The 13,920-nt window shown below is 40.7% G+C and overlaps 1 protein-coding gene across 1 annotated transcript in view; it reads left to right on the top strand.

The window, feature by feature from the left end:
• tyw1 (tRNA-yW synthesizing protein 1 homolog) overlaps positions 1 to 13,920 on the top strand; it is a 212,019-nt gene that overhangs the window by 8,271 nt on the left and 189,828 nt on the right. The window contains exons 3-7 of the mRNA XM_079673788.1: positions 1,335 to 1,460; positions 2,138 to 2,239; positions 5,621 to 5,815; positions 5,987 to 6,262; positions 9,142 to 9,264. Of these exons, the coding sequence (XP_079529914.1) occupies positions 1,335 to 1,460; positions 2,138 to 2,239; positions 5,621 to 5,815; positions 5,987 to 6,262; positions 9,142 to 9,264 (822 nt within the window). The remainder of the gene's footprint in view (positions 1 to 1,334; positions 1,461 to 2,137; positions 2,240 to 5,620; positions 5,816 to 5,986; positions 6,263 to 9,141; positions 9,265 to 13,920) is intronic.

The raw sequence follows: 13,920 nt of genomic DNA, 5'->3' as shown, positions 1-13,920 counted from the left end.
ATAATCTGAACCCATGGTACCTTTTTAGTTTTTGCCGAAACTATTCCTCTTTTTTATTTTTAAATGCACATAGTTAAGTCTACCTTGTCTTTCTATGACTTTTTTGGTATCCTCCGTGAACCAGGGTCTTGAAACCAAAACTAATTCCTGTACCCCGTGGTACCTTTTTTAGTTTTTGCCAAAACTATTCCTCTTTTCTTTAAATGCACATTAGTTAAGTTTAAGTTTTCTTTTGTAGGACTTTTTTGGTGTCCTCCGCGAACCAGGGTCTTGAAACCAAAACGGCACATGCAGGGGACTTTAACCACCTACAAGGGGACTTTAACCCCAATAATGACTTTAACTACCTTTGGAAGGCAATTCAAAGTGCTTTACAAAAATGAAAGACATTAAGAAAATGGCATTAAAAAGCAAAGATAATAAAAGTTACAGTGCAGTTTAAGATACAACCCGAGAAGCAATCACAGACTCATGCATCGGGCTGGCCAGGCTACTCCCGAATAATGAGCTGACAGATATATTTATAACACTTACCTGCAGTTCAAACTGGTTTGCTAAATTCCTTTTCAAAACCGAATGGTTGGTTTTTCCGTTTTGGTTTTAAAATAGCAAAACAACACTGGTTTTTATTTTTTCTTATTCGGTTTTGAAACGGAAAAATCAAAGAACGAACGGATTAAACATAAACTTCTCCTAATTATTTATAAATTATTTTTTTATAAAAGCAATCATCATCTTTATATATATATATATATATATATATATATATCACCTAATAATCCATAAAGTTTAGCAGACTCCTCTTCACGCTAACGAAGGATCACTTCGAGTCCCGCAGCTCCTGCCTCTCTGTTGGACTCTGTCGCAGCGGGGCTACTGCTGCGGAGCGCATTAAGCAGACTCTTCACAACGAAGGAACACTTCTTCTTCAGGGCAGGGAAGGCTACGCAGTACGCAGTCTACTGTCCCGCAGCTGCTGCCTCTCTGTTGGACTCCGGTACTGCACATTACTCACGAGACGTTTTAGTAATAATAATAATTTCAATTTATATAGCGCCTTTCACGAAACACAAGGACGCTTTACAATGGGAAGTAAAAAGTTGTAAAAAGAAATGAGTGGGGGGCGAACGCACTAACGCCACAGTCACCCCCGTGCGGGCTGGATTAGAATGCCTGGCGGTCCGGATGTGGCCCGCGGGCCGCCAGTTGATGGCCACTGGTGTATAAGAATGTGTAGTGCTTATGATATTTGGATTGTCCTTGCAATAAGGAACCTCCACATGCAACACAGGTATTTGTCTTTGCAATAATTATGCTTGTCTGTGTGCTTTTAGAAAAGCTTCTCCAAAGATGTCGGCCCGTTGGTCTCCAAAGCAGTGAAGAGAAGTGAGGGCTCTGACGCCCTGGTCCACTTGTCAGGAGTTAAGATCTTCTACGGCTCTCAAACTGGAACAGCAAAGGTACAGATACTGTTTCGTACTGTAAATAGGATTGTTCTACTGAAAATCTTCTGATAACAATACAAATCTATATATAGCAATAATGGTAATTCCATCAATAAATTGTCTCATAGAAATGACTACTTGGTAAGGCCTATTTTTCCTATTCTTGTGTGTGAATTAAGTACAAATAAAAAATAATTTTCGAATGTAATAAATACGTTCAGTTGGAACAGTTATCTTTACGGGTTGCCCTTCTGACAGTCTCTAGTCTAGGGTAATCAAGGAATGAACCGATGAGATGTTCTGGACAATTTTAAAGAAGAGGACGAACTGAGCCGAGGGACCTTTCCCTCAACTCCGCTGGATTACAGCTATCCCGCTTGTATCTCCAAAGATTAATCATGTTCTTCTTGGTTGACTCAAGAGTATCAATGTCTTTACCGATGTATGGGTCTCAGATCGAGTTGGCAAACTCTGCTTTAGAACGTACGCTGTCTCCTTAAATGTCTGTGGGCAGCGTCGTAACCCAGCTATCTGTTTACCTGTGTTACTATTTGGTGAATGTGTTAGCTTAATTTAGGCTATTAATGCATTTCTTACCCAAGATAAAGGTGGTGGGTCGCCTCTTTGCAATGCCGGCTCACATACTAAATGTCCCATTCTGAGATGACTGATTAGACTCTTCATTTGTTCAGGGTTTTGCAAAGGAGCTGTCGGAGGAGGTGAAGACTTTGGGAATTCCAGCTGAGGTGATCGACATCAAAGACTACGATCCAGACGATCGACTTTCTGATGAGGTAAGCTCGCTCCAGTCAAGAGAAGGACAGAAAGACATCAGTGTGTAGAGACATAACGCCTGTAACAGGAACACATCACTCTTAAGAGATTTTGTCCTCGAACAGGAACCTAAACGACTGCGAACTTCAGCACCAATCCTCTCCACATTGCCCCTTATTTAAACGCTGTATAATATCACAGACTAATTAATGCCTGTATTAATTGTAGCAGTATGCCGTATGTACTAAGAACTTGCTCCAGGGTGTTAATTAAATCTCTAAGAGTGTAAGACCCAGCAAGGCTTAATTAGAGCAACATGAATCAAAGTAAAATAAATCAGAAGTGTCTTTTTTTTGTTGTAAGCTTGACAACAAACTGTGCTGTAAGCCCGAGTTCTGTAATGTGCCTGCTTAGCTTTCCCTTCATTTTTTTTCACACTGATTTGTTATTTCCAAGTCTGGCAGAGAAAACAAATGTCTTCCACAAATCCAGCTCAGCTGAAAAAGATGGATATTTTCATCGGTGTTACTTTTTTCTTTTTTGTGGGCACATTGCATTGAGCGATGAATAGGAGTTTGGTGGGCACAGCAGGAAAGAAAATATCTATTTATTCAGAAAAGGACAGGCATGCAATATGGAAATGACTGCATGCTCCGGATATTCTCTAGAAGCAGCTGATCCTGGACCATTAGTCCAGCATTGGTCTGACATCCAGGACATTGTGAGACCTGAGACGACAAACTGGATTTTTTTGTCTTGTTTATTCACAGGAGACGATGTGTACCTACTTACTTTAGTTTGAATTTAGATTTTATTTTTTTCTGACCTTTGAAGAAAATTGTGGTCTTGGAGAGGGGTAAAGTGACTCAATAGTGCACAAACTAGCCATCACATACTCTAGGTATAATTGTTGAGAAGGTATATGTTTCAAATTCCCATTGCATGTTCTAATTCCAATTCCAGGTTCCAATTCAACATTCAAATTCTAAGTTTCAAATCCAAGTTCCAATTCCAGGTTTAATTTACAATTCTAATTCGAGGTTCCAAATTCCAATTCCAATTCCAAAAAGAAATCTAATTCTAAGTTCCAAATCCAGGTTCCAGTTCCAAATTTCAAATTCAAATATCAATTGCAGGTTCAAATAGCAAATTCTAGGTTCCAAAATCCAATGTGTACATCAGTGTCGGACTTAGAATTGTAGGAGATCCGGGACTTAGCCCAGGAGTTGTTGGGGGGTGGGGTTGCAGGGGTAAAGTGCTATTTTTTACAAGTGGGGGGTGGACCAAACATCCTTTAGGGGGGTCGTCGCGTCCTCTAGGGGGGTCCGGGGGCATGCTCCCCCGGGAAGATTTTTTTTTTAAATATTGAAGTTAAAAGCATCAATCTGGTGCACTTTGAGAGCAACATTAACCCTATCTTAATAATACCTTAAAGCGGACAAAAGGCACTGGAGAACACTTATTCATTAACACCCTTTAATGAAGCAAACTAATGCCTTAACTCACTCAAACACAGTCGTTTACTTATTTCGGTGAAACAAATGTGCGTAGAGTTTTAAAGGATGCGGATAGTCTCACCTTGATTCTGGCGCATTGCTTATCGTTTTATAGATCTATTCTCATTCACCATCTTTGTTTGTGACGTAAAGAGTGTAGGAGTCACGTTTCTGAATCGGGGCACTCTGAGTGGATGCAGTCACAGCCAATCGGAGTCTGATTCAGAGGGTTGCCTGTCAGTTCCGTTGCCTGTCAGTTCCGTTGCTATAGTTCCGTTGTTATGTGTACTGAAACGAGAGCCGGTATAATTCCACGCGCGAAAACAAATAAAAAATTGGAATATGTTATTTTAGTGTCTTAAAAGTAGACTGAGGTATGAAGGGTTAACGTTACATCTTAGGATAATTTTAATTATGTTCTGTATACATACTAACATATAAGGGAATACTTAGTGTGGTTACTCCATGTTTACTAGCTATAACATTAACGTTACATCATTCTTTTTCACTTCTTACTCAGTCAGCCAGAGTGCAGATATCACCAGTGTTGGGACTAACGCGTTACAAAGTAACGCAACTACTTTTTGCGGTAACTAATAGTGTTACTAGTTACCTATTCCCATTAATTAACGCCGTTATAGTTACTGTGATTTAAATGGGTGGGTTACTGCGTTACATTATGTGATGGAACTGAACCAAATCTACCTGCGGATTTAACTTACAGGCAAATACAGCGATGTCCTCTTATAGCACCATGGAAAAGCGAAAGTAACCAGAGAGGAGTGATCATTGGTTAACGCGGGGTAACATTTCAGGGTAAGCCAATCAGAGACAGAGTTGGGCGGGTCTTGCCTTATGGGGAAAATACACACAAGAACACTTGTTAATGCTAACACACACACACACACACACACGGCAACGCTCACCACCAGTACACACACACACAATGGCAGATGCAAGTATCAGCAAGAGCAGCAGCGCATTTGCAACTTGGAAATATAACCACTATTTTCAATTTGTGGGGATAAAGGACGCAAAAAATATTACGGTCAAATGTAAACTGTGCAGGACAGAAAGCATTGTCCACTTGATTGTTGAGGCTACAATAAAGATGCCTGTCAACATGTCTAAACATATCTTTTGTGTTTTATTGTTCCACTACATTTCATAATGATAATTGCTACAATGATGGGGAGTTATCTTTTTCTCTTACTGTGCCACAGAACAACACAAAAACTTGTATTTGTATTGTTATTATTTTTAAAGTAAAGTAACTTGTTACGAGTTACTTTTATAATTTAGTAACTAATAAAGTAACTAGTTACTTTTTGAGAGCAGTAACTATAACTATTACTAGTTACTTTTTAAAAGTAACTTGCCCAACACATCATTGTTGTCAGCTTCTGATACTGCTGCTACTGCTGCAGCTTTTGGCGCTTGCTTCGATGAAAAAACCTTTCTAATATCCACAACTTTATAGGCTATTAGCTTAAAACTCGTCAGGCACTAGGAAGGATCACTTCTTCTTCAGGGCAGGGGAGGGCTACGCAGTACGCAGGCTAATGTCCCGCAGCGGCTGCCTCTCTGGTGGACTCCGGTACTGCACATTACTCCAGAGACGTTTTCAACAAAAAAAAAGTTTTTCATTATTTTTCTTTTTATAATTAAAAAGAAAAAAATGAAACATCCGGGGCTTGAGCCCAACTAGCCACTCCCTAGAGCCGCCACTGGTGTACATTATGCAAATTGTATTTCCAGGAGCAGCTTGTTCTTACTGCTCCATTGCTTTGCAAGATTTGTCTTTATTTGGATAAGCCTTACAGGAGTAGGGTACTGTAAAATGTCTTGTTCTTACTTCACTGTTTCACCGTCTTCCTCTTGTTTACTGTGTCCCTCTGCCTTCAGTCCACCAACATGTCTGTCTGTGTGTTCCTCGTGGCCACGTACACTGACGGAACCCCCACGGTGAACGCAGAGTGGTTCTGCAAGTGGTTGGAGGAGGCTTCCACTGACTTCAGATACGGGAAGACCTACCTGAAGGGCCTGAGATATGCAGTGTTTGGTCTCGGCAACTCTTTCTATGTCGGCCACTATAATACGGTAATCTATTATATCAAGTACTATCAAAAAGATGTGCTATACAATCGGTTATTTGAAGAACTATCGAAAACTAGAAATTGACAGATGTAGCTCAGGGAAGAACAGTCCAGGGAAGAAGTTGACGACTTGTTCAGCATTCAGTAATTCTTTTTGTTCTCTTTTCCTAATCAGGTGGGTACAAACGTGGACAAGTGGCTTTGGATGCTGAGTGGCATGCGCATCATGACCAGGGGAGAGGGCGACTGTAATGTGGTGAAGAGCCGTCATGGCAGCATTCAGGCAGACTTCCTGGCCTGGAAGGTGAAGTTCCTGACCCGCCTCCAGGCCCTGGCCAAGGGAGAGAAGAGCTGCTGCGGGAACTCTAAGAACGGAAGCTCCTGTAAGAACAAGAAGAAGGAACAGGAGGAGGACGAGGCAGCGCCTGTACCGCAGGACAACAGCTCTGAGGTAGAGCAGTTTATCTCAACATTGCATTTTTTGTTGCACACCGTAAACTGTTTTCCTTTTAGTCTTAGTGGTTTTACATGTTTGTGTTGCACGTTAGGTCTTGCTTTCAGAAGAACACTCTTGCTCATCAGTCTCCGGTTTGTAAATGCCAGTTTGACTAAATATGTCAACGAGCCCTTGCCCATATCAAGTTTGGATTAGGAACCTAAAATATGTTCCTGGTTCCTGCCAAATGCTGTAATGATTAACTTAGTTTTTATTTTGGCACCTTTGGGGGGCGCCAAAATGGCAGAAAAGCTGATGTCTAATTAGAAAAATATCTTGTTTATGATGATGTTGTTCAACATCACAAGGGCACTTCAGATATTATATCTGGACTAACGCCTCATTTTGCAAGGACTCAGGAAAACAAGTGTTGCTGAGTTTATTGGGTTAGTAGCACGGATGTTGTGCATTTTCAAAAGAAAGCACAAAGGTTGCATGCGTCATCACTATCAATGCTGTACATCCTGTCAAAATATAGAAATAGCTCTTACTCGTTCCACCAATCATTCAATTTATATTTTGTTAGAAGAACATTTATTTTATTTTTGTATGCACTAGTGTCAAATTGGTAGTCTGGATTGGAAATATGGTCCACAAGAAATAAAAAGGTAATCCACTGATAGCAAGGTTGACGGTTTGATCCCCACCGCCTCCTGTCCTCATGTCAAAAACACTCCTTATAGTAGCAGCACTGGTGTGTGAGGGAGTGTGTGAATGAATGAATGAGAGGCAACAATTGCAACGCGTCCAGGATTAAAGCGCAATATGATTGGAGCCCATTGACTATTTACAAACACAGACCTATATAACATGCACACAAATGCAGAGAACTTTCATACACATTATAATACACTAGGGGTGTAACGGTACAAGTACCCGTACCGAAATTATTCGGTAGGGGCCCTTCGGTTCGGTACACGTGTGTACCGAACGAATATAACGTTAAACGTGAAAAATTGAGAACGTGAACGACATTTTGGAAGTAATCTCAGGTGCTGCGTCGCAGCATTCAGAGTAATTTGCTCACATTGGGTACAACGCGTCATAGTCGCGCAAGTCATTTCATTGGACGAGAGGCATAGTATGAGAGCAGGGATGCGTTCAAATGTAGTCAGTAATTTGAGGAACTTTCGAAATGGCGAACGCAGATAAAGTTGAGCTCGAAAATCCTCCAGCATCATCTCCGGTTTGGGAACATTTTGGTTTCGCAGTTACGTACAAGGATGACGGACAAAGACAGGTGGACCAAACCAAAGCTGTTTGTCGGCATTGTTCAACTAACATTGGTTACGCGGCTGGAAATACATCAAACTTGCACACTCATTTGAAAAGGCATCACCCGAAAGTGAATATAACCGGTACCAAAAGAAAAAAGACTGAAGTGCAAACCCAACTCCCGCTAGCATTTAAGCCTCCACCACTCGCAAAAAGTTCAGACCGAGCCAAAGCTATTACAAACGCCAAATATCCTTATGTTGCCATGTTAGCAAAGCGCTACCTGGCTGTATCTGCTACCTCTGTAACTAGCGAGAGGGTGTTCTCCACAGCAGGAGACATTGTTAGTGCCAGCAGATCTGCCCTTTCGGCAAGCAATGTGGACAAGTTAATTTTTCTTTAAAAATACAATGATAAGCAAGTCATTATGTCAAACTGGCTGCTTAGGTACTAGTACAGTATAGTTAAAATACAGATTATTTCAGTTCATCAAAATGCTCCACCTTAATGTTTATTTTATTATATTTTGTATTTATTTGAGTGAATACATTATTCACAGTTTAATAATAAAAAAAACCCAAAACTAATAGTTTATGTTGTGATAATGTTTTCTGCTGTACCGAAAACGTACCGAACCGTGACCTAAAAACCGAGGTACGTACCGAACCGAAATGTTTGTGAACCGTTACACCCCTATAGTACACACATTTGACCAGTTGTCATGGATCCTCTGATCCTCTTCTGTAGTTTTCTCATGTAATCAAGCAGCCCAACAGTAGATTTAGTAGTGCAGAAATCCAGTTTTCTTGTTTGAAATTAAATGTTGTTTTGAACATGTTTTTGGTTAGATCTTCTTCTTCTTCTTTCGTGTAACGTCAGAAGTCCAACTCGGTGTCGTGTAGCCATGCCCGCATCTCTGGTCCTAAGTAGAAGAGTCTGGCTTCCAAGGGTGGTCTATATAAAGGGCAGGTGGTTATTATATGTTGGTTAGATGCTTGATCTAAGGTCTGTGGTTTACACAAGCTTAGGAGATTTTCAAGTTTTTTTTCTCCAACATAAAAGATTGTCAGTGAATAGCTAACTGGGGAATGAGTATGAAACTATTAAATCATGCTAAATAGTAACCGCCTTTTAGCTTAGTGTTGGTGATGTGAAGTCATCAAACCGTGTAGTTTGTTTATAGTTATAGCTGTTTTATAGTTTAAAGTTGGCTTTTATACGTCTGGCCCTTGCATTTCGCTTCAAAAATCATAAAGTGGTGTTAATATGTCGACACTATTCTGCCCCCAAAAAGTGTAAGTAACATGAATATGCAACAGATCTTATTTTCTGCAATATCCCAAATCCAATGTAACAAGTATTTTTGTCGATGGAGCCCTTGCAATGTTAACCTCCGTCTTGGCTAAAAAAAAGTAATCATTGCACTGAGTCATAGCAATGTCGATGCGTTCCATGTTGCCTCTTTCGTTCACTCATAGACACGGTTTTACATAGTTATTGGTTGGCACATGGGAGGATCATTTATTGTTCCATTTGAGCACGTTTGCCACTGTCTTTTTTTTAGTTTTTTTTTTAAACCATCTTTTAATTGACATATGTTGGGCTTCTTCTTGTTTCAGGAGGATCTGATGGAGTCCAGCAGTGATGAGGAGGAGTCTGGCCTGCAGGATGAGAAAACATCAGGTTCAGTGGTCGACATGGAGGATCTGGGCAACATCATGAACAGTTTCAAGAGAGCAAAGGTCAGACTGCACACATTTACTGAAACGCTTATTTTTCAGTACACAACGCAAGCATACATCAATTTTCCTGTGGTTCAGTTGACCGGAGTTATTTAATTCCACCTTTACCTTTCTTCAGAAAACCACTACAATTCAGGAAACATTACAGAACGAAAGAAAATGTTTCATTTCATTTCAAACCTTTATTTAACCAGATTGGTCCATTGAGATCATAGATCTCTTTTTCAAGGGAGACCTGCAGCATATAGGTTCCACATGAAACATAAAACAATAAAGGACATCATACATTATATTTACAGGATACATTTACATAGTTATAGACATTTACATGTGCCTAGCCTAGCTTTAAAAACATGCAGAGGAATGAGATTGCTCAGTTTCAATTCTTGCTCAAGATTGTTCCAAGCAAGTGGAGCTGCGCACATAAAAGCTGTCTTACCTAAGACAGTCCTTGCTCTTGGCACATCTAACAATAGTACATCATGCGATCTCAGACAATAGCTGCTTGCAACTCTGTGTTATCAGAGAGCAGGAGGGTATACTACGAAGCAGGATTTTCGCTTAGCCGGCTAACTTCAGGGGAAACTCGGGGTTTCCGGTCCTACGAAGCTGGTTCTCTTTTTAGCAGGCTAGATCTCCATGGTAACTTAGGCTGTGCGGCTAACCTGCCCCGGAGCAGGTTAGGTTGCAGGCTAAGAGCTCAACTCAGTGAAAGCACTGCCTGCTGACCAATCAGAGCTCAGTGTGCGGAGTTTAAAGCGATCAAGTCATATTACAGGAGAAAGGAAATACAGAAAAGCCGCCGTTGCAGGAAAGACGGCCGGCAAAAATCACCGACTGTGTGAACGTGAACATTAATAGAATATCACCTCCCATCTTCAGATTAATCTGACTATTATAACATTAGCGTTACTTACTTAAGTTAAATATCTGCCACAACATAAGTAACCGGATCAGAGTAACATTAAGTACAGTCCGCGGCATATCACATCATCATAATGTATCATATATCTCCTTATCTGAGTCAGCTGAGCCGTATCTGGCCGTGCAACACTCACAGTGTCACATACTGTATGCAGAAGTATTATTTTAAGCAACACATTAAGTTGACGAAACACTCGAGTCAAATTTAAAGTCAGATCCACTCTTGTCTTAGACGGGGCAGTGATATCATAAACCTGTTAATGTACGCATTCAAACACGTTTTCTTTTACCAGCTGTATTCACCTTGCAGGTGCAGCTATGTGGCTTTTATCCTGGATAAAGTGTTTAAGTCATGGATGTTTAAAGTTTAACGTCTTCATATGTGTCTAATTATATAGTTGACTTTTCATTCAGGAAGTATGACGCTACACTGTCAGTACGCTTGTCCCTGTTTGTGATTGGTGGAATGCTCCAAATACCACCTCTTTCATGTGAACGCGCACCTAACTAGATGGGACACGGCTGGCTTGAGCGATCCACTTGATAACCCGCGTCGTAGTACCGTTTAGCGAGAGCCCATATGTTTTGGATTAGGCCCACCGGCTAACTCAAACATATCCAGGTTAGGTTGAACCAGCTTCGTAGTATACCCCCCTGATATAATACGGGAGTTTACCCAACAAAGCTTTATAAATAAACATATACCAATGACTGAGCCTCTTTACAGTAAGTGATGGCAAACCTGCCTTGGCATACAGGGTACAGTGATGTGTAAGTGCTTTACAATTTGTGACAAATCTCAGTGCGCTGTGATAGGCGGCATCTAACTTGTTCAGGCAATAGGCAGGTGCATTCAAATACAACACATCACCATAGTCCAGCACAGGTAAAAAGGTCACAGAGACTAGACTTTTTCATGGCCTCAAGCGAGAAACAGGACTTGTTTCTGAAAAAGAAACCTAGTCTAACCCTCAGCTTTTTAAGCAGGTTATTGACATGAAGTTTAAAAGTTAGACAATCATCGAGCCAGATACCTAGGTATTTATAACAGGTAACCACTTAAAGTACTTGTCCTTGCATAGTAACAATATCTAAAACAGGCTCTGGTGTCTTTTTAGCTTTTGAAAATAACATTACCTTGGTTTTATCAACATTTAAAAGAAGCTTAAGCTCAGCGAGCTGAGTCTGAATAATGTTAAAAACAGCCTGTAATTTAACACCAGCCTCCTTAATGGAGGGACCTGCACAGTACATAACAGTGTCGTCCGCATAAAAATGTAAAGTAGCTTGATTCACATTTTCACCTAAACTGTGGATTATATATGGAGAATAAAAGTGGACCTAAAACAGAACCTTGAGGAACACAATTAGCAATGTTTAACCACTCAGAAGACAGCCCATCAAAGTGAACACATTGGGACCTTTCAGAGAGGTAGTTCACAAACCACCCCGCTGCATGGCTGGATATGCCAATACAGAGTAGCTTCTGCTTTAAGATGCGATGATCGACGGTATCAAACGCTTTGGAAAGGTCAATAAATAGAGCTGCACAACTCTGCTTATTATCTAAAATACTCGTAATGTCATTCACCACTTTCATTGTGGCAGTGAGGGTGCTATGTTGCTTTCTGAAACCTGACTGATGTTAGACAGGATATTATTTTTACATAAAAACTCCTTTACTTGTTCACTCACTAGGCGTTCGAGCACCTTCACCAGAACTGACAATTTAGAGATTGGCCTATAATTATTTAAAATAGTTGCCTCCCCTCCTTTTAGTAAATGCAAGACATAAGCTGACTTCCATATTTTTGGAATTGCATTTGTGCTGAGGGAGAGGTTAAAAAGAGTAGTGAGAGGAGGAGCAATAAAATCTGCAGTTATCTTTAAAAAGAAAGGTTCTACGTTGTCCGGGCCAGCCGGTTTCTTAGGATCTAACTCGGTTAAAGCTTCACGAACAACATCAACAGTAAAAGGCGTAAAACTACAAGGGTTTTCCAGACCACATTGTTCAGAGTCACGGATTGGGGTGTTCACAGCAGCAGAGTTAGAAACAGAATCAAACAGAGAGCCACAGGACACAAAATGCTTATTAAAGCAATTTAACATAGTAGCCCTGTCCGATATAGTGCCAGATGCTGTGGTCAGGCAAGGAGGTAGCTCCTTGCGGATCTCACCGGTGGATATCGATTTTATGGCTTTCCAAAATTTCCTAGGATTACTTAGGTTTTCTGTGGTAACTGCACTTTTGACATTTGAAGTGAAGCTATTCTTTAGCTGCCTAAAACGCAGCCATTCTACCTCTGAGCCTGATTTCCTAGCCTTTGCCCAGGCCTTGTTTCTCTCATGCAGGAGACTAGACAGTTCACCAGAAAACCAAGGATTGTCTCGTCCCTTTACTATAAATTTACGCATGGGTGCATGTCTATTAATGATCTCCATAAAACCAAGATAAAAATAAGACCATGCAGTTTCAACATCAGCACACAGATCGATTTTTCCCCAATCAAACCCAAACAGATAATGTACAAAACCCTGCTCCACAAAATGTTTTATGTCTCTCTTAATAATAATACGAGGTTTACCCTTTTGGACCTTAGTGTCCCTAATTGTGGTTACAGCACAGTGGTCACTCACAAAATTCGCAAATACTCCCACAGATGAGTATTTATAGGGAACATTAGTTAGAATGAGATCAATTAGGGAGGATTTATTAGGGGACTTATGTGTTAATGTTAGGGCGAATAGGACTGTCAACAATCTGAGTAACATTTAAAGAGATACAAAGGTTTTTAAATTCCTCTGATACTGCAGTTAACCAGTCCCAGTTAAAATCTCCAAGTAGCACTATTTCCTTGTAGTCAAGTTGCAATAAAAGATTTGCTAGCAAAGACGAGGAGTCCTTGACAGCTGAGGGGGGTCTGTAACAGCCCACCACCATGACCTGTTGCCCCTTTGCCACTTCTATATTTAAGGCTAAAAATTTGAATTGCTTACTGATAGATTTGGAAACTAATGTGGACACACTGAACTTATTCTTAACATAAATGGCAATGCCACCACTTTTTATTAGGCCGTTCGGAACGATTCACATTATAACCGTGGCGGCTGGTGGAAAATATTTTTGGTGGGGCTATGGAAATAGGGACCAAACCATACTACGGCGGTCCGGGGGGATCCTCCCCCAGAAAACATTTTTGAGAAATGACCCATTAAATTATGACTTCTGGGGACAAATTGAGGCTTAAAAATATTAGATAATCCATAATCTTCAGTGTGGTTAGGTATGAATCCTCCAAAACTGTGCAACAGTACAGTAGGCCCACACAAACTGCAGAACACTGGTGCTTTGGGAACACTGAAATGATTTAATTCCCATTTAAAATCAGGAGACTAAATAGTGGTGTGTGTGTGTGTGTGTGTGTGTGTGTGTGTGTGTGTGTGTGTGTGTGTGTGTGTGTGTGTGTGTGTGTGTGTGTGTGTGTGTGTGTGTGTGTGTGTGTGTGTGTGTGTGTGTGTGTGTGTGTGTGTGTGTGTGTGTGTGTGTGTGTGTGTGTGTGTGTGTGTGTGTGTGTGTGTGTGTGTGTGTGTGTGTGTGTGTGTGTGTGTTGCCAACCCTCCCGATTTTCCTGGGGTCATATTTCTCCCAATTTCTGACAATCAGATTTGCTCACGACTGTTTCCACTCAGACTTTAATACAGCTATACCATTGTTTGGTTTCCATGGTAGCG

The sequence above is a fragment of the Notothenia rossii genome (assembly GCF_949606895.1).
Source record: "Notothenia rossii genome assembly, chromosome: 4".
Taxonomy (NCBI): domain Eukaryota; kingdom Metazoa; phylum Chordata; class Actinopteri; order Perciformes; family Nototheniidae; genus Notothenia; species Notothenia rossii.
This window is presented reverse-complemented; position numbering and strand designations above follow the sequence as displayed.